The following is a 23,486-nucleotide window of genomic DNA, read 5'->3' on the forward strand; positions in this document are numbered from 1 at the left end:
CTTTTGCCTTTTCTTTATATAAGGGTCATATATATCCCACTCAAACTGCTGCAGGACAGTTCCTCAGAACAATGGATGCAGAGAAACAACAGTAGCACATACATTGAAGTCATCTTTAGACTGGATGGCTGGCTGAACTTTTGCTATGAAAAAATGGAAAGGAAAAAAAAAATCACATTCATTGTCGAGGCTTGGGAGTGTTCTTTCTCCCAAAGATCCTTGACAACTGAAAGAAAATAAACAGCTCATCACCTGATGAATATTTACCTTCAGGCCACTGCTATTATGTGCTTAATTGGCAGAAGACATTTGTTAAATATAAACTGTTCAAATAGGAGCTTTAGCTGGTCCCTCTGTATTCATTGGATTGTGCCTTCTCTCGCTCTCTCCCATTGTTTAAGAACATTTTAATCATCTCTTACCAGAGCACTGCCAAATACCATCCTCTCTTTACTGGCCAAGAATTAATGGCCAGTCATAGGATGCTAAGGTGGCACATTGAAGTGAACAGTGATGAGCTTGAGAAATCAGAGCTGGAAAAAAAAATGCACAGCAGCCCAAGAGATGGGTTTAAGTGTTTTGAATATCTGCATGAAAGCAGTTTATTGATCAGAAGGGAAAGGGAGGAAAACTGAGATGTGAGAGTAGTTCTTTTACAAAAAAAAAAAAAGGAAGGAATTATCTCTGTAAAACAGATATTGGGTATGGTATTTCTTTGACTTCCTTGTCTAAGAATACGGATAAAAAACAGATTTCTTCATTTTACTTAGGCACCTGGAGGTAGTCATAACCAGAAAGAGACTAAGTTTCTGCTCAGCTGGTACCATTCTTGGTGTAGTTATTTAAAGGTACCATTCCTAATATGTTAGGAATATACATTGTTTCTAGACCCACAAGCAGAACTGGCAAAAACAAATATGCTCAAATCTGTCTGCAGCCAAGCTGAAGAACAAGAGAAGCCCTCCATGTTGTTGAGGATTTAAACTTTTGATCCACACTGTGAAATGAAATTGAGTGTCATTCACACTAGGGCTGCAACAGGAACACAAACACAGCATTTTGAGGAATACCAGTAACATATAGGTTAGAGTTTGCTGAATATGGGCCCACATGGGGCCGAGCTGACAAGTTCCACCTTCAGAAGGAAGACAGACAGAAGTGTTACCATCAGACGGTAGTAAGTGCCTCTGATGCTTCAGCCAGAATACAAGGTCTCTAAGGCACACTTCTTTCTACTAGAGTGTAAGATGGCTTCTTGCAAGTTGATTTAAACATTCAAGAGTCAGATGTATCCTTTGATGCAAACACTCTCCTATTAGTCAGTCATCAAGGAATATTCAGTGGAGGGCTCTTAGGGCTCCAGCAAATTCCAATCAAAGAGCAGGATTTCTGTGCTGAGAACAAAGATGAGCCCAATGAAGAGCAACTCAATATAATCTTCTGAGTATGGCTTTACATGAGACGACAGGTGATATGTGAAGGACCGAGCGATCAAAGAGCTTCTTATGAACAGCTTTGAAACTGGGATTCGGTTTACGGTGGAACATTGCTGAATTCTTACCTACAAAGCCTTAGCTACAAAGAGACTAATAGCTGTGGCAGAAAGGAAATTTAACAGCTACCTCCTACGTGTTTCAGGGAACTTTCAAGAAACAAGCAATCAGGGGAGAACAGATAAGAGGGACATATCCATGCCAGTTCCTCAGAAGCCCCAGAGTCACATTTACCTCTATGCCATTCATAACTGGGGACAACAGCCAATCCCTAAACATTCCCCCAGGTTTGTTTGGAATCAGACTCAACTACTCAGACTGCTAACACCTAAAAGAAAAAAAATAACAGGGCAACAACAATTTTTACTAATGCTAAACTTATTGGGCATGAAGAAGTGGCAAGATAGCCCACTTGAGTGAAAGCATTTAGAAAGTACTGTGAAATTGCAAATGCACAGAACTAATTTCTCAAATCACTTGGCTTGCTGTGAAGCAAGGAAAGAGGCAGAATTCAAGAATGAGCATGTGGAAAAAAAGCTAAAAAAAAAAAAAAAAAAGGAGCTATGTGTAGGAGATTAAGTTTAAAAAATTAACAAGGCCAGTGGGACAATCAATAGATCCAGTGGTGCATATAATATTTTCCATTTGCACTTCGTGTCTTTCCCAGTCAGTGGAAATTTCAAATGGTAAAAGAATTGCCACTACTACTAAATCTTAGAATTCTTTTGGAAATCTGTTTCTGAAGAAGACTGAAATCCTAGAACTGCAATATGGAAAGAGGGGTTGTAGTTCTCACCTGTACTCTCTTTGTCCAGAAGATATGCAGCTGCTTTATATCATACCTCGTTACTTCCTCACGCCTTGAGTCCCTTGGGAAGTGGCTGTATTTGTTCCCAGATATATCTTATAATCCCTTACAGCCTAGGAGATCTTAACTGTCTTCAGTTAAAATGCTTCATTTCTTTAAAAATACATATTTTGCCTTGTGCAACCAAGATTCACACTGAAATTCAAAACTACTGCTCTAAGCAGGCTCTTCAATGTAATATCTGCTTTAATTCCAATAAATTAACTCTCCAGCACACAAGGGATATTAAGACATAATCAAGTTATATCTATGGTCAGAACAGCCACATCAGTCACTTCCGGGGATTTTCATGCTGCATGTCTCAAGTAACGTTTGAATACACGTTCCATGTTCACAATTCACTGAGGTTAGCTAAAGGAAAAGTCTTTGAGTAACCACAGTGAACTATTTAAAAGTTCCTCCACTCCATGAGGCAGTGAAGAATCACTGCTAGGATAAAGAGGGCTCTCACCCAGCCTCAAAGTTCACTGAGTACTTGAAGAGCCCATGCAACAACCAAAATGAATTGCACATAAAGAATCAATGCAAAGACAGTAGCTTAGCAAAATTTGTTATAGTTCTAGCTTACACACTGCATACCTTTAAATTTAAGGCACTCCACAAGTACACCCTTCAGTTCTGCTCATTACTGCTCAATTTCTGCATTAACAATGCTAGTCCTAACGTGGAGGTAAGCATATCCTGTATTAAGAACAATGAGGCCAATTATAACTAATCATACCAAATAGACAACGATAAGTGCACTATCGGAGGTGATCACCCTGCTCTTGCCTCCTGTTTTCAAAAGTGCTACTCCTGGATATATGAAAAAACTCTGAAGAGAAGCATGCTTCTTGCCAGGGTCTTGACTTTATTATAAGGGTTCCTGCATCCTCTAGAAAAAAAATTAACCTTTTTATATCAAAAAGGTTTCAAATCCACTTATCTAGACAAATCCAACTACTGTTTAATTAGCACCAGAAGCACAAGTAGAAATCGACCCTGTAAGATTTGGACAGATGTGGTCCAGGGAAAGAATGTAGCAATTTGTCTTTAAAACCAGCAAGGCTCAGTAGAAAAGGGAAGGAAGCATAAGACATTCTCAGAAGTCTCACATACGTTGTTGTTGTTTATACTGTTTCTTGGCAATGTTTGGAAGAGGTCAGTAAAGTCTTACTATTCAAGTCTAAACACCTCACTTGTAGATCCCTTCTTTTTATGTCTCCAACGTTCTCTGTAAAATGGAAAAAAACATCTTCCCCTCATCGCTGTGATAGGAATATATGCAGTAACACTTCAGACAGGGATAGAGAACATACAGAAGATTTGGAAGCCTCACTTTATCCAGGGCAGGGGGCAGGCAGGGCTGCTTTTTTGCCAAAGCAACAAAAGAGCTCAAGAAAGGCTATGCTTGTTCCCCAAAAGATTTAAGAAGTGTATTCTTCCATATTTATAAACAGCACATGGATATTTTGAGCACACTGGAGGCTAAGGCAAGAACACTGTGTATTCAGAAGTAAGAAGCTATTTTTAATACTGCTAGAAGTAGTTGGTTGCAGAGTTGTGACCTAACCTGCATCCCAGTGCCTTCATACACAGCTGAATCTTACCCATATTCAGTGACAACTACAGCCGAGTTTAAGATTTATTCAAATCTTTCCTTCCCTGATTAAAAAGCTCCTGTTTCAACAGAAGGTCATGTTTGCTCACACAGAATGAGCTGAACTAAGTTCAGCTTTGTCTCAGTTTGTCTAAGCCCACGCAGCAGAGATTAAGGCTAATAAGAGACCTGAAAAGTCCCAATGCTGGCATTTGGAGTCTCTGCAGTGCAAACCCTGCAGCGCTCGAGTCCTGTTGAAAACTTGCATCAAAGCTGTTGCCTGTGCTACACTTTCAGATATCAGACAGACAAGTGGTAAGTGTCACACAACCAGAGAGCAATACATGAGTGGTTTGAAAATTAGTTTCTGAAGTTGTCAGCTTACGGTGTAACGTGTGGGTCTTTGTTGTTCAAGAACCAAATGAAGATGAACAATCGATCCTTTCTCACAGTTAGGGTGCTCTATTTGGTGTGCTTCTCTCCCCGCCTTCTCCAACTCCAGTGTTTTCAAGACTATGACTGGTTTTGAAAAGCCCATGCTTTTCTTGAGAATACCTCAATTCTGCAATCTTCAAGAGTGAATGCTGTGAGCTGAAGTGATTAAATTGAATTTGCTTATGTTTTGTTATGCTCCTAACAAGGAAACTTATGGCACACAAGGCTTCACCTGTCTTGTTACACACACACACACACCCCTCTATTGACATGCGTTGGGTGCTCCTGGCACAACAGCGATGCTAAAGCACCTACAACCACATTTAACAGCTGGTATACTAACAGTCTGCAGTTTGGATTGAAACACCTTCTGCTGGCGAGGAGTGAAGGGAAAGTGAAAAAAACAGATGTAGCAGTTCAAAGCTCATCTAGTTCAGCATTCCATATCTCACTGAGCTATAACAAAACACCAACAGAAGAGTGTTAAAATAGGACAAGCGTATTTCGTTGCTCCCCTAGGACAGTCCCCAGATACTTCCTGGACAAAGTGAAATGGAAACAAAACACCTCGAAAAGGGGTGGATATAAACATTGTATGCTGTGTTGTGCTCAACATCTCCACTACTGCTACAAATAGCGGCATTTAATTAACTAGCTTTGCTTCATATTTACTTATCATACATCCTGGATACTGTAGCTGGTGCTACAGCTTAAACAGCATTACTTCTACTCACACTGCATCACGGGAGGCACCATGCAGAAGCAGCAGCTCAACAATGCTCACGTGCCCATTCTTGGCAGCGTCGTGAAGGGGCGAATCGTTCTGATAGCCCGTAGAATTCACCAGTGCTTTGTGTTGTAACAACAGCTCCACCACCTCTTGGTGCCCGTGGTTACATGCCTCGTGCTAGCGTGGAGAGTCCACAAGCAGGAAAGAGAAAACCCAAGTGAAACAGAGCTCAGAGGAAGGACCTCTGTCATACCAGTTACCGTGTTCATTTTCAAACCCTCTCAGAAGATAATCAGGGAAGATGATGCAAGGATACTGCATTACATTCCCAACATGAACTAACCTTGGAACCTGGCACTAATAACAAGCACAGAGAGGAGGCGAACAAAGGCCGATTGTGTTCAAATTAGACCACAAAGAACAAAGCCTCACAGATTACAGGCTCAGTCAAGAGTACTGTTTAGGAGAGAAAGAAGTTGCTGAAAAAAGCCTCCTATTTATTCTCTGTTCTTCAAGAGTGCGATATTTTTTCATTCAACCACTCCACCTACTTCCAAAAACGTTAAGAAAACCATCAAGGACATTAAGCACTCATGAAAGACAGATGTCTGCAATCGATCACTTTCTAGGTATCATAGTCACATTTTCTGCATTTGCAGGATATCAGACATCTCAGTTGCAAATTCCAACCCAGCAGAGGAAAGTTGGATTTGGCTGCAGCTGTTAGTAATAAATTCTCTCACACTGCCACCATTTTCTATCCTGAACAATTCTTTGTCACCTAAGTGTGTATAAAGGGAACCAAAGTATGAGAAAAGGAGGGATGAAATGAAATCTGATAGAAAGACAGAAGGCAAGAAGTCTACAACTCACCAGTGGTGTCCAGCCAGCATTGTCCTTAACATTGGGATCTGCCCCATTTTTCAGCAGCTCTTCAACAGCTGCTAAGTCACCCTACGTAGGTAAGAAATAATTATCATTACAGAGTAATAAAGACACACAAAGACAACAAGCTTAAGAGATGCAATGTTATAAGTCTACCTGCAATGACATTAAATCAGTCTTCCATTTGGAAACTGCTAGGATAACAGAAACTTACCTGGTTTGGAGACAACATTTTATCAGTCAGTGTTCAGTTAGAAGGAGCTGAACATTTTTCCCATAACATATGCACCTGATTTTAATGTAAAAATATAACTGTCTTAACGCAGAATCCTGAAATACAAAGTTTGACCAGGTACACTGGAATTCACTGCAAGGACAAGGAATGCTTATTCAGAAGTTATTTCTTTTCTCCTCTTTTTTTTTTCTTTTCTTTGATTCATAAAGGATTGGCTAGAAACATGTGCAGGTAAAACAGACTAATAAGGCAAACAAGCTCCTGTAGATTGTTTTCCCCCCACAAGTCAAAAGGAAAAGATTTCTATTTAACACTGAAATTACTGCTTACATTGAATCTCACTGAAACTCTGACACTTATTCTAATACAATAGTTTTCAATTGCTTTTTGGAAAACATGCTATTTTCATTTCCTTGCCTATAGTAAAACCTGAATAAAAGGGAAACTGATTTCTGCTCAGCCTCTACTTTGTCTCCATCATAATATGGCAAAAGAAGCTACTGGGCAGAGTTGGTGAAGGCATTTCAAGACAATAACACCTGCCCTAGAGCAAGGTACTGAAGCACTAACATGTAAACTGGTATCCTGCTCTTGTCCTTAACCAAACTTGCAATGTATAAATATCATGAGCCATGGGGAAAAAAATTTATTCCATGAAACACAAAGTTCTGTACCTCACAAAGCATCAAGGAGCTGTTATTCTACAGCCCAACTTAGGCAAATGTGAGAGAATATTAAGTCTTAAGTACAACAGAAATAAACTTAATCCCATTTGTTTTTGTTAGTAGGGAGCACTGCTGAAAAACAACTGCTTTAATCTTCACTCTCTAGTTAGAGAAAAGATGAAGACGTCAGGTTCTGCTCAGCACAAATCCAGCAAGAGACACTCACAAAAAAAGCGCTGAGAATCACTGGCTCTACAGCAGCCAGGCAAATTAGATGGCAGGGAAGTTTCATCCATTACATTCCCAACCTAGATGTCCTAGTAAAACATCACATTTCAAAGCAATTTAAGAATATGTTGCTGTTAGAATACTTTACGGTTGCAAGGTAACAGACACGCATCAAATGTCAACAGTTATTCAGAAACAGCTAAGATGGTGAGATCAGCATCAGATCTTTGTCTACAGAGAGAAGATACAATTATCTATAATAAGCAAGATCTGAGCTTATCATTTAAAGTTAAGTTTGCAAACACGTACAGCAAAGGTTTGACATTTCCACAGTACTCCCCTCTAGAGCAGTAAGCATAGCTAATAATTTGTGTGGGCATCAGAGTGCTGTAGCTGTTCAGAACAGTAACATTAATGTTGATTGGTAAAGCATTGCTATAGCTTTACCAAAGGAAGCGTAGCTGGCGTGGACAACAGAGCAACATCCACAGAATAAACAGACCAGAATCAAAAATGGGAAGAGCAGCGTTCTGCAGCTGACAGAAGTATTATGATATCCCCCCCAGCTGTAAATGGAACCCACTCCCTGCAATGGCACCTTGCAATGAGATTGACAGAGGGGTGGGAAGCTGTCGTGTCAGCTGTGCTGTGCAGAGACTGCAGACATGCTGTCAATCAGGATTGCAAGAGATATGCTAAGGAACTTTTGTTTGTAGCCTCAAAATTGGAAGAAACATAGCTTTGAATTGACTACTTCATTTCTGGCTACATCACATGATAGGAGCGCATGCCTTTTTGAGGTCAGAACAGATGATTGTTGAGGTCTCTTCCAAACCAAGGCATTCTGTGATGACGTATCCCCAAGAAGCAATTTGATTGAACATCCTCTTGGGAAACAGGAATTGCAGATTCTTAGCAAACACCTTAAAGCCCCTCCAGCAAGGAGGGTTACTGGCACCAGAGGGTCATACAAAGTCATCAGGTAACAGGTGCTCAAAGCTGATAGTTATTCATGACTTAGTGTTTACCCTTTCTATTTAGAATTTTCCAGAGCATCTGGTAAGTCACAAAAAAAAAAAAATCAGTATACCATCTTCCTTTTCTCCACAAGAAAGCAGGAGTCCACAGTTTTACCCAGCTATTGCTTTGAGATCACCCATTCAAACATGCTTCGTGAAGTCTACCAAAGGGAACTTGCTTTAGCAGAGGGTTGGACTTGATGCCCACATGTCCTTTGCAATCCCTACAATTCCATGAATTATGCTTTGACTAATATTCAAATAGATGATGTACATTTGGTCCCCTGAATTTGCTTGTCCCTAGCAAGAAAATCACCAGTTCCCAGCAGTCAAAGCTACACCAGTGGGGCCCAACAGCTTGTGTTCAGTCTGCAGCCAGAGTGGAAACAACTGGAGATGCTGCTTGTTCAGAACCAAACAGGACAAACATCAGGTAGAAAAGCACTAACATTAAAAAGCACAGGGAAATGTTGATTCTGTACATCTCATTATCAATGATAGATTACAACCAGCCTCTAAAGAGTCAGAAATTATTGCAAAGCGTAACATCATCTGTTTGGAAGAAGTAAAGCAAAGGACATTAGAAGCTCATAACCAACCTTATGTACAGTGACAACAATATAATGCATTGGGTTTGCTCTTCCTCTGCTTAAGGGAGCCCAGAAAAGCCACAGAAGCAGGAAAGGCATTGGGGCCATCTGTTGGCAGGTCCAGAAGATAGCGCTGCATCAGCTTACAGTGAGAAGGGTATTTACACAGCTTTGAAAGCAGTCCCTCCCAGTGAGCAGTTAGCTCCTGCAGAAACTGATGGCATAAACCCAGAAAGCCAAACCCACTTGGCTGGGACAACATTTTGGGTTCTTCCCTACCCCTTTCAAGCCCTAACATCAGTTACGTGTCACGATGCTAACAAGAACAGATGGTTAACAACAATTGCAAGTGTCCCTTTAGGCACATTTTTGACATTTTCTCATTCACTGCTTCCATTAACCATACATTTTCCACTGGAAGTCACCTTTAAATTATTAAGTTAATGTAAAAATTCTACCTGTTTAAAAACAAAACTCAGAGTTAGGGTTAAAAACCTGTACAACATCAACCAAACACTTCTCCCTTTGCTCGCTCAAGAGATTTCAACCTGTGGGTCAAACAAATGAACAAAAATCCCTTTCAAACCCACACATTTGCTTGTTAAGATATGGCACAGCATGAAGGAAAACTACAGCTCACAAAAAAGGGTTAAAGAGGACCAAAAATGAATTACAGCATCTTTATGTAATTAGTGATAATGAATGCTCCATTCAACTGTTTCCAATAAACAGCAAGTTTCTCACCTCCAATTTCTCTGAATTACTTCTCAAACCATGATGGCAGCAACCATAAAGGCAACCTGGTTATGATGGGGAAAATACCAACAGAGGAAGATGCCTGCTGAAACATTCACAATAGAAAATGCTGCAGGTCTGGGAACCTCAGATATACTTGGGAAATACAGAGTGGATCCTACACAAGCAGCTGGGTACATAAGAACTTGAAATATCTTGAAATATCCTTGATAAGCACAAGGAAACTGCAATCATCACCCAGAAAAACAGAAGTACTTCTGTGAAAAGCAAAATTCAGTCTCAGAAAGCAAAAACTGGTCTAAGAAAATACAAACCAGCAACTTCAATTGGCTGTTCTAGGTAGAGGAACAGAAGTCAGCAGCAGCTCCTGGCTGTGTGCTGGTGTCCTACATCTCCTAAGTCTGTAAGGATGAAGTAACTCACTGCCTGCCCAAGCTCAGAGCTTCCACTGCATAAAGCTCTCTGCATGAGAACTCCAGAACACCTGAGGATACCTGGTTGACATCAGACTCCATGAAACAGATCAGCTTTGAAGCAAAATTTTGCCAGGGTTGATCATCCCCATTCCTAACAGCAGCTTGGTGAGTACTGTACCAGCAACACTTTCAAATCATACAGCTAAGTGTGTACATGGCTAATTAACTGTAAGTACATACTTGCTTTTCTGGTGTTCATTTGTGTCAACTCGCAATAAAGATGCTTTATTTTGTTAGCATTATATGTCCTTGAGTATTACAGAATCCTAGAAGCCCACTCTCAAAAATAGTTTTAAAGCAGACTGAAGTGCCAAGCCTGCACCTGAATCATCCTGTCACTTTCTAACAGATCTCCTTTCTCCAATAAAATGTATGTTATACTCAGTCACTTGCTGCACAGAATTTGGCCTGGCCAAGACCCCAGACCAAGGGATGCACTGACTCACTGCAAAGCCGCTGGAGCAAAGGATGCTGTTTGTTCATTGCCAAAAGGCTAAAGAGGAACAGCAGCAAGGGATGCATTGCCTCACATGTGCACACGTGGCCCAACATGGCCCAACATTAAATCATGAGTTAGATCCATTGGTATCAAAAGGAAGGAATTCCACAACTGGCAAGGTCAGATACCTACCTAAAAATGATCCAAACGCTCTAGAGCTTGGTCATCTGATGCTCACAAAAACTTTCTTTCCTTCTTTCAGGTCATCACTACGCAAGTGGTAACAAAGCAGTAAAAAGGAACACTCACAGAATTACCTAGCAGTATTGCAGTGCTAAGCATAATGAATGTGGAGAGTGCAACTCAGTGAGCTAACCGTGGGTAAAGCTTTCATGAAATCCTCCTCTTTCCACACTAGCTTGTTAGTACAGCATCTGAAATCTAAGTAGTACTGAGTCACATTTTTGAGCATCACCTAAGTAAGAGAGTTTGTACTGTGAATAACTCATTATTCAGCAAGTTCAACAAGGCCAAATGCCGGGTCCTGCACTTGGGCTACAACAACCCCAGGCGACACTGCAGGCTTGGGGCGGTGTGGATGGAGGACTGCGTAGAGGAAATGGACCTGGGGGTATTGATTGATGCTCGGCTGAACAGGAGCTGACAGTGTGCCCAGGTGGCCAAGAAGGCCAATGGCATCCTGGCTTGCATCAGAAACAGTGCTGCCAGCAGGAGCAGAGAGGTGATTGTTCCCCTATATTCAGCACTAGTGAGGCCACACCTCCAGTACTGTGTCCAGTTTTGGGCCCCTCACTGCAAGAAGGACATTGAGGCCCGGGAACGTGTTCAAAGGAGGGCAACAAAGCTGGTGAGGGGTCTGGAACACAGGGCTTATGAGGAGAGGCTGAAGGAGCTGGGAATGTTCAGCCTGGAGAAGGGGAGGCTCAGGGGAGACCTCATTGCTCTCTATAACTTCCTGAAGGGAGGTTGTAGTGAGCTGGGGGTCGGCCTCTTCTCTCGTGTCATTGGTGATAGGACCAGAGGGAATGGTTTCAAGCTACAGCAGGGGAGATTCAGGCTGGACATGAGGAAGTATTACTTTTCAAAAAGGGTGGTCAGGCACTGGAATGGACTGCCAAGGGAGGTGGTGGAGTCACCGAGCCTGGGGGTGTTCAAAGAAAGGCTGGATGTTGCATTGAGGGACATGGTTTAGTGGGAGCTATTGGGAATAGGTGAACGGTTGGACTGGATGAGCTTTTAGGTCTTTTCCAACCTTGGTGATTCTATGATTATTCAGATGGGCTGTTGAAGGGGCAATTTCCCACCAGGTCAGAGTATCTGGAGTGCAGAAGGGCACGTTTTGTGTCTTGACTAAGTGGAAGTTCTAGCTTTAATGACTATGGAGGAAGATAAACACGAGTGCCGTCTGCTGAGGGAAGAGCTGCATTTATTTTCATTTATTACTGCAACTCAGCATTAAGTTCATCCATTCTAGAATCTTTCTTGAGAGCCATTCTGATTACACTCAGTTTATCACCAGAGTAGAAGTACTAAAAGGGAACAACCCCTCAGAATCATTCAAAACAGAACAATACACTTAATTTTAATGCCTCGTAATGTTGTTAATTATCTATTTTAAATAAGAAAAAACTGGAAGTCAATTAGCTTTCATTACATCCAGAGTATTAAACCCTAACAGATAATGAAAATAACAGATATTTTTTATAATTAATGAAATCCCAGGAAACTTGACTTTGTTTCACTTGGGAGAGGGTGGCAGCTCCAAGACTTTCTCATTACACACATGGAAAAACATTGCAAGCTGCAGAAACATGAAGAAATATTCACCTGTAACACAACACTGGAAGAAAAATGCTTCCAGAAACCAACGATCTGGCAGGGATTTTTTTTAGAAGCACAGTGGGAATACAGATACAGCATGCAACCAAATATTTTCAAGACCAACTTATTTGAGAACACATCTGCCATTTGTTACAAAGTACAGCAAGGTTCCTACTAATAGTAAGCTAGAATGACACAGCTTATACTGATGCCTGAACGCAATGTTTTCTTGCAATGGCTGGAGGCTCCCAACAGATTCATGGCAATGAATCACAATTACTTGTTCACTGTTTTGCAGAGATAGCAAAACACATCACCAATGGTTCACTGGAAAGATTAAGTCTCCACATCACCCTGGCTTGAGCAACTTGTTCTTAACCCACTTTGCCATGGACAAATACTGGCTGCCAGGTGATGCAGCAGCTTCTCATGAACACCCCAACACATCTACAGTGGTGATGTAAAAAGAGAAAGAATATCACAAATCAGAGAATCACAGGGGTTGGAAGGGACCTCAAGAAATCAAATCCAAATGAAAAATAATCCATATCTCCCTCTACAGATAAAGAGCTGTGGTTCAGAGACAGTTAAACAGTTTCTTCAGAGTTAACTAGCTGGACATAGATAAAAAGTAAACCACAAGCAAAAAGGCCACTCTCCTTGCCTTATTTTAACTATATTTAACAGTGTGGTAACTTTGGGACCATCCCCAAGCCCTATCTAGTTAGCCAAGCCTTTACAACAACCATTGCAATACAGACAGAATCAAAGGGTTGGGTTGTTTTTTTTTCCACACAGCAGAACCAATAAAGAATGGAAGTCACTTTCCACCCCGCTCAATGATTATTAAAACATTAATCAAAATGGATTCACACACAGGACTGACAAGGCATTAAAGTGCCTGCCTACTGCACTGCCTATGCTACAAGCTGGAGTGTCCCTAAAGTAGCCCTACTCCTTTTTTCTCAGCTAATGCTGTACCAATGCTGACAAGCAATACTACCAACTCTGGACAGCTGCAACACATTTATTCTCGTGTCTGTAGCATCAGATATCTTCTTTTTGTTCATCTTCAAAATGCTCTGCAATGGAAAGCCACCTTATTGGCATATCAGTTTTCACCTCAAACCTCACAATACACCGTACTGATGCTCTTTTCTTGGATGAAGTACTTGTGTTCCAAAGAAGCATCAGCCATGGAAACCACAACCGTGTCAACACTCATCAAGGTAGATCAATTTTTAGAATGAGCCACAATACTGTTCTTCAGAAATTCCCAGAAAATCATGGAAGGATAATTTGTAACCACGTGTTTTAATAAAGAGGAGTTACAAAGAGAAGAAACAAGATCAATCCCTTAAAGCTCTTGAGTCCTGTGAGGACAACATCTCATTTTCTCTTTCCTAATTCAGTATTAATGGCATCAGGTAAGAGATATGAACTTAGCTCAGCTGCCACTTCCACTTAAAGAGGTCTCACATGCAGCAGGAGTGGCTTATTAGGATGCCTATGAAAGAGGACACAGTTATTTATCAAGAACAGCTTGTCTTGTCAAATAGAAGTGCAGTATAAATGTCAGGGTGCTTCCAGCTGAATCAATCCTACCCGCAGAGGCAGCTGATTAACAACACGGCATTTCTACATTATGATTTAGCACAAAGAACATTTAAATTGCTAAGGTATAAACTCTTTGTAATGCCCTCGCAGAGAGGAGCTGCTATTATAACACATTTGATGAGTCTGACTGCAAGTTTTCAACTTATCCCATCTGCAGGTAGCTTCTACAAGGCTAACTTTTGCAAAGAGCAAAGGCCATGGAGTTTTAGCACAGAAGGAATTGGTAGCACAGTAGCAGCCAGATGAGTGGTAGGCGTTATTGTATGTAAAAGTCTCCTGAGAACATCTCATCTCTGTCCTCAAGCTCCCTCTTCCACTGTAAGGACAGCACCACTCAGAGGGGGCTCAGCACACATCCCAGGGTGCAATGTTTGGTCAGCATCAGATGGAGATACTAAAGGTTACAAGATACTTAACTCAAATTGCAGTCATCTTTATGCAAGAAATTAAGATCTCATCCTGGCAATTACCAGGTCAAGTTAAACTGATCAAGATCGGTCCATGAGATGTGAAAAACCTGAATCAACTCCTTACAGCAAGTCAGAGAATCTCCAGCAGACAAGGCCTAAACTTTGGAATGGTTATCACTCCTCAGAACCCACAAGTGTGAGCGACACTGTAAAATACACTAAGATTCTTAATAATAAGCATCTCTGACAACTCCAATAGTTGTTTCTTTATGAAGTCAAAGAAACAAGTTGGAAAGTACTCACTAAACGCAGAGGAGGAAGATCATATTATGAACGCTGCTGGCGAAATCAGAACCTGCTGAAGTGGTTTTCAGGATATTTTAAATACAACACTGCCTTTTTAAACCCATTTAAAGGTAAAATAGAAGATGACAGTCCTACCTTGATGGAAGCAATATGAAGCAAAGTCTCCCCTTTGTAATTTCTTCTGGCAATCGTGTTACTAGCAGGGGACTTGAACACAGAAGGACTCTGTGGTGGTCCTACTTGATTACAAGCCTTCAAAGCAGATGGAGTGGAGGGAGATTCTGGAAGTGAAGGAGCACTTCTTGCTGCAGAGCTTCTTGTCTTCATTACACTGCCACAGACCTGCACAGGTGTCTTGGGTTCGGTCACTTGGGGGATAAGGCAATCCTGAGACAAGTCCTCTGAGCAAGAAGTCTGACTGCCTGAGTCCCTGTTAAGGCTCCTCTCACTTCTTCGTCTTTTAGACTGAGAAGTATCTGGAAGTTTTGATTGCTCCCTTCCACGTTTCAAAGGCATTGCTTCGCTTTCTATTGATGGCAATTTCTCTGCAGCACAGTTTTTTTCCTTGCTGACTTGTACAGGACAGACAGCCTCATCATTATCTCCCTCCTTTGAGGATTTCACCTCTGGAGATACTTCCACTCCTTCCAAGTTTCTGGTAGAGTCAGCTTCCTTTACAGATTCCTGTTGAAGTGTCTCTTTGGAGCTATCTGCTTCCGGAGTGCACAGGATTAGAGGCTCACTGCAAATGGTCACACACTTTTCCTTGGAAGTCTTCTCCTCAACCCCTCCTTTTTGCTCAGGCTTCTCTAACCCCCACAGTTTGTTCACGTCTGCTAGGCGTTTTTTCTTCATCTTCTTACTCTGCCTCTGGGTTTGCTTTTTTGTTGGTTTGGAGGGCTTCTCGTGAACAGGGGAAGGAAAGAAATGATAAACTGAAGACGGGTCTTGACAAGGGTCATTACTCTTAGGCTTAGGCTGATTCTTGTTCACGACACATCGAATCTTCCTACTTCTTGGGCTCAACCACATTTTTATTTGTCCCTTCTTAGTGTTTTCTCCTAAGTCCGAGCACATTGGTGTAGACGTAGATTCCGTTGAATCTAGGTAAGAAAGGGAAGAAGAAAGATAATTCAGAGAGTACTCTTCAGAAGAGCACCATAACTACTTGCCTTGCTAGGCAAGCAAACACCCAGGTTGACACAGTCCCTTAACTCCCTGGGTTAACAAAGCAGCACACACAATATTTCTGACCAGGTTATATAAAGGAGAAAAAGTATTTCTCACAGTTTTCCTTGGAAACAGGTCTACCAAAGTAGCCTGTGCACAGACACCAGTACAGAACGATTCCCTGAAGCAATATTACAGTTTATCTGAGGAAAAATGCAAAGAGTTACTGCAAGCAATCAAAAATAAAATGCTTATAAGAACGTTAAATATTTCTGACAAACGCTGATTAATTCCACAGATACAGCAGATGAGTCAGAGGGACATACAAAATCTACAAGTAATTGTATCCTGTTATCTGATCCTCTAACCCTTGGTAGTAAATAACTGCAAGGAATGCTTTGATCATCTCAAATACGTCTCCAAAAATGTGCAATGGAGCCATTTGATAATTCACACTGTGCAGCAAAATACAAACCAATAACCAAAATGACACAGGAATATCCTGTACAGGGAACAACAGCTGAGAACAGGGGCTATAAAGTCTCCTCAATGGTTTAAAAAAAAATAAAGAGCATTAAGTGACCTCTAAGTTAAACATTAATTTAATTTAACAACTCTTTCAATCCAAGAGACTCAAACAGATCACAGATTCCTCTCTGGAAATCTAACTTGGTTTAGGATCCTCATGGAAGTCCTGTGAAGTAAATGTGGCACACTAAGGACACTGAAACAACGGGCACATCTCCTTGTCTCCATCACCATTACCTCCATTACCAAGCTCCCGGAACTACACTGCCATTCACAGAAGTCCTACTGATGTGTTAACAATTGGGATCACAGAACCAATATTCATTTTGCCTACAAAGGCAGATAGGATGCTTTTGTTTTTCTTAAACAAGATCAGTGTGCTGCTTTTCTTCAAAAAAAAAAAAAAATTACATAAGAAAAACCAATTATACAAAGTCTTAGTTATTGAAAGTGAAAGACAGACAGTGAATGCAACATACTACCTTTAGTGTGTTAACTTTCTAAGGACAATTTGTCTTACCCATCCTTTCTCTTATTTTTCTATGGACATAACCACAAGCAGGTTTTTTACAACAAACTGAGATGAACTCAGCTACCATACGAAGTATTCCCAATCCCTTACACACAATATCTTCATAATTATTTCACTTAAAGCTGTACAGTTAGCAATCGAATATCATGTCTCTTTTAAAAGAGCATTTCAAGGTTAAACATTTCCTTAGTTTTGATTTAAACTACCCTACTAACCCCTCAAATGAAAAGAGACTCCTAGGTACGAGGAGATTTAGCTGGATGATCGAAGGCATCAGACAAAAGTGTATTTAAGAATACAGCTTGAGGCTAGCTAATCAATCATTTACTTATTTAGTAAAAGCTACGCCATACCAGCAAGATAATTACCAAGTACAGAACTGCAGCTATTTGGCTCTCTGTTAGGGTTGGGCTTGGTACAAACAGGATAAAAGGATTGAATTTGAGGCTCAATTCTCATAACAAGCTAGCCTTCAGGAAAACATAATACCCAATTTCATTTTGACAATAACATCTTCAGAAAAAAAACTTGATTGCAAAACAGATGCAAAATGTAAGAGTTACTATTTGTCTTGCCTTCATTGTTTACACAACAAGATTCCCTTCTAAAACATTTGCCTTGCTAGAACTACCAGCCATCTCCAAGTAAAGAGCAAGAATGAAATCAGCTTGCAAAAGTAATTTGTCCAACAATTTTGTGACAGACAGAATTCTTTTTGATGTGTACAGCACAGGAAGACTTTAAAGCCCAAGTGACAGATGCAATCAAAGGCACTGCCCTTCAGAAGCAGGATCTAAAGCAGTGTCACACAATTAAGTATTTACACTGGAAGCTCTCCATATACCACTTCTGGCAGCAAGAGAGCTTGTGAAAAATTCACCACAAGAGTTTTTCAACGAATCTGTTCATTACTGGTTGCTCATCAGAGACTCAGCAGTCAGGTTAGTGAACGCCTGCTGAAAACACACTAAATAAATGCTTTCCTATGATTATTTTTCCTCACTTTGACTACTTCACATGTCAAAGAGCATGTTTTTGAACAGAGGAGGCTTTCACAGAAAGAGATCAAAATGCCAGGCAGATTGTGAAAAATTCCCTTCACACACCCAGAGGCCAGCCATGCAAACCCAGGGAAGCTCCTGCAGCTTGGCTCTGGTGGTAGGTGCCCTTTGGCCACTCTTCACAAACTCCATTTGTCAGAATGCTCCGTAGCAACCATCAGCTTTACCTGAACAGCTCTGCACAGCAACTGCTAAGAAATGCTGTTCTCAAGTTCTGCTTCCCTCTCATCTGTTTCTGAAGTTCTCAAGGCAGGGAGTATAAATAATAGGGACAAATGGCACTTCTATCCTCCCTGAGAATCTCTTCCTTTAATGGACTCAGAGCTGGGACAGAGAGAGAAATGACAGTGCTTAGAAGCTGAAAGGAAGTCGTTGCAGTTTACTATGCAAATGTTCATTTACATAAAGAGGGAATTACCTGGCAGCAAAGTACATTCAGTCAAACTACCTTCATAGAAAACTGCTCATAGAAAAAAAAAAAAAAAAATCAATCCAAAGAAATTCTTTCCTGTCTTGAAGTTGGAAGCCAATTCTCAGAGCCTTCATCTCAACAGGAATGGAAAAATGACTGTGTATGATTAAGATGTAATTGGTTTATTAATACATGCAAGCTTTATTTTTTTAAAAGATTCATTGAGACAAGGTAAATCAGAGAAGCATGACTTATTAATTCCTGATTTTAAACATTTATATTAGTGTAAAGATTATCCACAATAGCAGTGTTAGAAAGAGCCTACAATAAAAGTAATATATTTACTCTCCGTTGCTTATGTACTAAATACTGTATCAACACACACAAGATTATCTGAACACTTTCTAAATCAGGCTCTTGGCACATAATAAACACAAGTTTCTTAACGCTGACATTTAATAGAATTCAATTTCTTGAGTGTTTAAAAAAAGGACTGAGAGTAGACAAAAATAATGGTAGATACAACTGGAGTGCCACGGTTCCAAGTTTTGCTGTAGTGCAATAACAGACTAGAGCAGGGAAAAAAAAAGAAGCAATTAGAATATGTAGTTTAGCTATCATTAATCTGCATCAAAGGACTATAATGATGCACATTGTGTGCCTTTCAAATTATTCTCTATTATGGGTTTCAGAACAGAAGTTGAGAAATCTCTTTGACAAACTAGTCCCTTATTAAAAATCAAAGGGAAGTGCTTTGGTACCATCTGTGCAACATTAGAGCCTTCACTGAAGAATGATTATTTTGCAAGTTAAGTATTCAGCACAGGAGAAAAGGGGAGAAATTCCAGCTATTCAAAAAAAAACCTCGGTTTTAGCTATTAAGAAAAATGTCACAGCATACATGAAATGCAATACAATCTGTTACAACAGATCAACATCCCCCCCTCCACAATAGAAAGCTGGGAAACTGACCTGTGATGCTATCAAGACTAATCAGAAGTTAATTTCTCCTACTGCCCACCAATATCAAGACAAACCTGTGAAAATTTGACTAATACCTGCAAAGCTTAAGCTTTGTGTGAGAAAGAGAAGGGTTGGGGATGAAATGCTTTGTGAAGCAGATTACACTACAAAGAATAAGGTAAAATCACCTCCAAGTGACTGCTGGGATCATTTATGATGATGTTTTCAAAGAATATCACGCAAACATCTGTAGTATTTGGAAAGTCATTGTCAAGAGCATTACTGTCAATCATCCATCTTCATCTCTTGCAGCTACATACTTTGTCCACAATTCAACAAGTTCTTACTAATTACCCACCGTAATGCTAGTGATTTTATATTGTGGAGTAAATGCAATTAATAAGCTACGCTTGAAAAGGGAATCAAAAACAGTGGGGTGGGGGGAGAAAGCCTTGTAAATCCTACGGGATGGTAGACAAGAAAGTGAAAATAATCCAAGAACTAACAGCTTCTTTCTTCTTTTTAAAGGAGATGGGGACATTTCTAGCCTACGAAAGCCAGAAGTGGAATTAGGCTGCTTAATACTCACCATTAGCTGATACAGAAACAGCCATACTCTCAGGAGAAAGATGCTACGATCTCTCTCTGCTAGACAGTATGGAGATGTCCTCAAAACGTGAAAGTGATAATCCACATGTTGGAGGCTTTAACCAAACACATCCTTAGTTCTGTAAAATAAGGCAATCTTACACCTCACTGGCCAGATAAAAAAGCTTCTGATTTGGAACTTGTTCTGATAAGTAACCCCAGATTGAAAGATTACTCCTTTATCTGATGTTGATGCAACTGACTACACGCATTTTTGCCTGCAGGGTTCTTGTCTACATGCATTCCATTCAAGTTATTTTTCATGTGAAGTAAGAAACTTCTCTAGAGAAAAAAAACTGAACTTGAACAAAACAAACAAAAGCATGAGAGATAACCCACCACCGAGCTTCACCCTCTGCTAAAACCAGCCATTAAGACAACACCATGTTTTTTGGAAGTATGTAAGTTGAAGGTGACTTTGGACAGTGCATGCTGTTGCAGACTCACTAGTTGGAGTTGCTATGCTGTGGCTAATCTCTTGCACTTCCATGTCTGTTTCAACACGAAGTGACACAAATTTGTTTATATTTGCCCAGCTCTGAAATGAAGCTGGAAGATTGAAACATTTCTCATCCACTGAGGTGATAAAGTCTTAAACTACTTCATGACATTCACCATGGAATGCTTCCAATCCAGTGTAAGCCTCTCCTCTCCAGTCACAGGATCACGGATTTGTAGGGGTTGGAAAGGACCTCTAGAGATCATCGAGTCCAAGGCCCCGTGTCAAGAGGAAGAGAACAGTGCTTCAACTGAAACCTTTCTAATACGAAAGTCATGATCTTAAATAGGGCTCCCAAAGCCACTAGATTTGAAGTGTATTCAACAAATATTTGCTCTACAACAAAGGCACAAAATAGAGTTAACGTAAGCGCCCTGCATGGACTGGGGTCTGTAGCAAGTTTCTCAACCTTGGTCCATGCCTCTGAGTCAGTGCTTCAAACATCTAGGTGCACACACAAGAAACATTCTCTTTTTTCCTGTCCATCTTCTGTGCTGTTTAGCAGCACCAAAACTTCACTACTGTCATTCTTAGAATCATAGAATCACTAAGGTTGGAAAAGACCTAAAAGATCACCCAGTCCAACTGTTCACCTATTCCCAATAGCTCCCACTAAACCATGTCCCTCAACACAACATCCAGTCTTTCCTTGAACACCCCCAGGGTCGGTGACTCCACCACCTCCCTGGGCATCCATTCCAGTGCCTGACCACCCTTTCTGAAAAGTAATACTTCCTCATGTCCAGCCTGAATCTCCCCTGGCGTAGCTTGAAACCATTCCCTCTGGTCCTATCACTAATGACACGAGAGAAGATGCCGACCCCCAGCTCACTACAACCTCCCTTCAGGAAGTTATAGAGAGCAAAACTCTTGCTCAACTGGAAAAAAAAAATAAATTAATCTAATAAACAGAAGAGAGACCAATTCTGGCAGCTATTTTTTCACCTGTAAGACCACCAGCAAAAGCCCAGAAAACCTTTTGTTCTTTCCAAGGAAGCCACCTTTCTTTTTTTAAGCTAGTCTTGAAGTATCTCAGTGCCTTCTGCTAAACTGGCCCCTATTGAGCCTGTTAATCCATCAACCACAATTCTGAAGAGATCTTGGAGTTGGCAACACTAAAGAGTAATGGCATAAGAACTGAAGAGTGTTGCAGAAATATTCCATCTATGAAACCAGCCAGCCAGATTCCCATTATCCTTGTAAATCTCCAACAGTGGGCAGTGAGAAGGATGCAATATCTCTAATGAATTCAGTTTGAGACTCAGCTTTTGCTAACCTACAGAATGTGGATAGGAAATGCAAGCTATTTGCCAGTCCTCACCAGTCACATCCCTCATATTATTCTGTACTGTCATCCACTGCGCTTCCCTTTAAATTAAAAGAGAAGGATAATTTGTTTTGTGCAATCTTCCCTGAATTATTTGCTACAGTTTCTTAGAACAAACACAGCTGTGCAGAAAGCTGTCCTTTATCCCAGAGGACTAGCAGGCAAGATCCCTCCTCCTGAGCACCGTGGAACTTCAGGGCTTCAACTTTAACCTTTTCAAATATTCAAAAACAGATGTATGAAACAATTCCCATTACAATTCCCATTTCAACTGCTTTTTCTTCTGCTTCTTTTCCTTTGCTCCATAGGAATATGATTGCTGACCTTCTAACAGAAGGAAGAAGAAAACATTGTTGACGGGGCAGAAGTAGCGCCAGAAGAACATGAAAGCAACTTCTAAACAAGAAGAGCTCAATTTTCCAAACTCAAACATTTCACTTTGTATATATTAACTTCAAGACAAATGTCTACCAGAAGTGACAGATTTGCCAGAAATAAGAATGACAAAGCATCCTGAAGGATTTGTTCTCAGAAATCTGGAGCTACGATCTCCCATAGCATGAGACAACTCCGTTAGAAGCGTGCTCACTCATGTACATATCCGAACCTTTCATCACAATGAGCTCAGATTTTTTCCCTTCACATCATTACGTAACATCTGAATGACCTCTGATGCTTCACAGAGCAAAGACGAGGTGTGATGGAAAGCAAGCTTCCATTAGTTCATAATTTCAGCTTCAAACAGAACACTCTTGTAAACATTCACCTAAAGCCTGCTTTAAAGTCCAAACACAACAAATGAGAAAAGAACCTCACTTATTCTATGGCTAAGCCACACCACACAAACCTCATTTTAGAAGTGCTACGGCATTACATGTAGTATCCAACTTCTAGCACAGTGAAAGTTCACACCATTCTGTAAGAGTCACTCCATCTCTAAGATTGCACAACGTTCAAGCCGTATCAATAACTGTAACCAGCTGCATGTTAAACAGTTTGCTTACAGCACCACAAGTGCCTCCTCCCAGAGATTCTCCTCCAGCTAGGTTTTAACAAGGCTTCACCACCAAGACGTTTCCCTGACATTGCACATAAGCCATCACCTAGAACTCCCTATGCTCCAGAAGATTTCTTGATTTATAGAAAAGATATTCCTTAGCAGATGGACAACAGGCTTCCAGTCCCATCCCATCAATGTATTTTGATGCCAAAAAGAAGCTGCCCCATTAATGAACGCGAAGGTGAACACAGACTTTGATAAAGGATCCTTTATTTAGACAAACGTATTAAGTAGCAACAATGAAGCAAGAATTCCTTTTTCTGCATTTGACAACTAAATGAGTGTTTTCTAAAACTCAGTATTACATAAGAGGCTCCTCTCCAGGCTCACAGAAGAGTCACCCATTCACCTACACTCAGTTCATTTTTTCCTACTTTGACAATCAGTCTGAAATTTGATAGACGTTAATTTCCAGTGCACAGACTCTGCAATCTTCTTGTACAATCAACAAGGACAAAATCCCATTGTAGAAAACTAGCTCACTGTTAGGGACCAGAATAAAATAAATGAATTAAGACCTGCCCCCCCTTTCTCTCTAGGCAGAGAGCAGAGTTTTGTGTGTAAAAACCCAAAACTGAAAACTACTGGGATACCATGCATACCTTGACATGCAAATCACTGAAGGGCATGATAATGTCTTAATCCTTTAATAGACCCTCCTAAGGAAGTGTGTACTGTGGGATGTTACACATTTGCGTTCCCTTAGGAGCACA

At 40.6% G+C, this 23,486-nt stretch overlaps 1 protein-coding gene across 2 annotated transcripts in view; it reads right to left on the reverse strand.

Annotated features, from left to right (window-relative positions):
• The window catches only part of BARD1 (BRCA1 associated RING domain 1), a 45,897-nt gene that overhangs the window by 18,022 nt on the left and 4,389 nt on the right, over positions 1–23,486 (reverse strand). For both annotated transcript variants that reach the window (XM_048953603.1, XM_048953604.1), the window contains 3 exons: positions 14,709–15,676; positions 5,979–6,059; positions 5,110–5,282 (listed from right to left, as the gene is read on the reverse strand). In XM_048953603.1, the coding sequence (XP_048809560.1) occupies positions 5,110–5,282; positions 5,979–6,059; positions 14,709–15,676 (1,222 nt within the window). The remainder of the gene's footprint in view (positions 1–5,109; positions 5,283–5,978; positions 6,060–14,708; positions 15,677–23,486) is intronic.

The sequence above is a fragment of the Lagopus muta genome, chromosome 8 (assembly GCF_023343835.1).
Source record: "Lagopus muta isolate bLagMut1 chromosome 8, bLagMut1 primary, whole genome shotgun sequence".
Lineage (NCBI taxonomy): Eukaryota > Metazoa > Chordata > Aves > Galliformes > Phasianidae > Lagopus > Lagopus muta.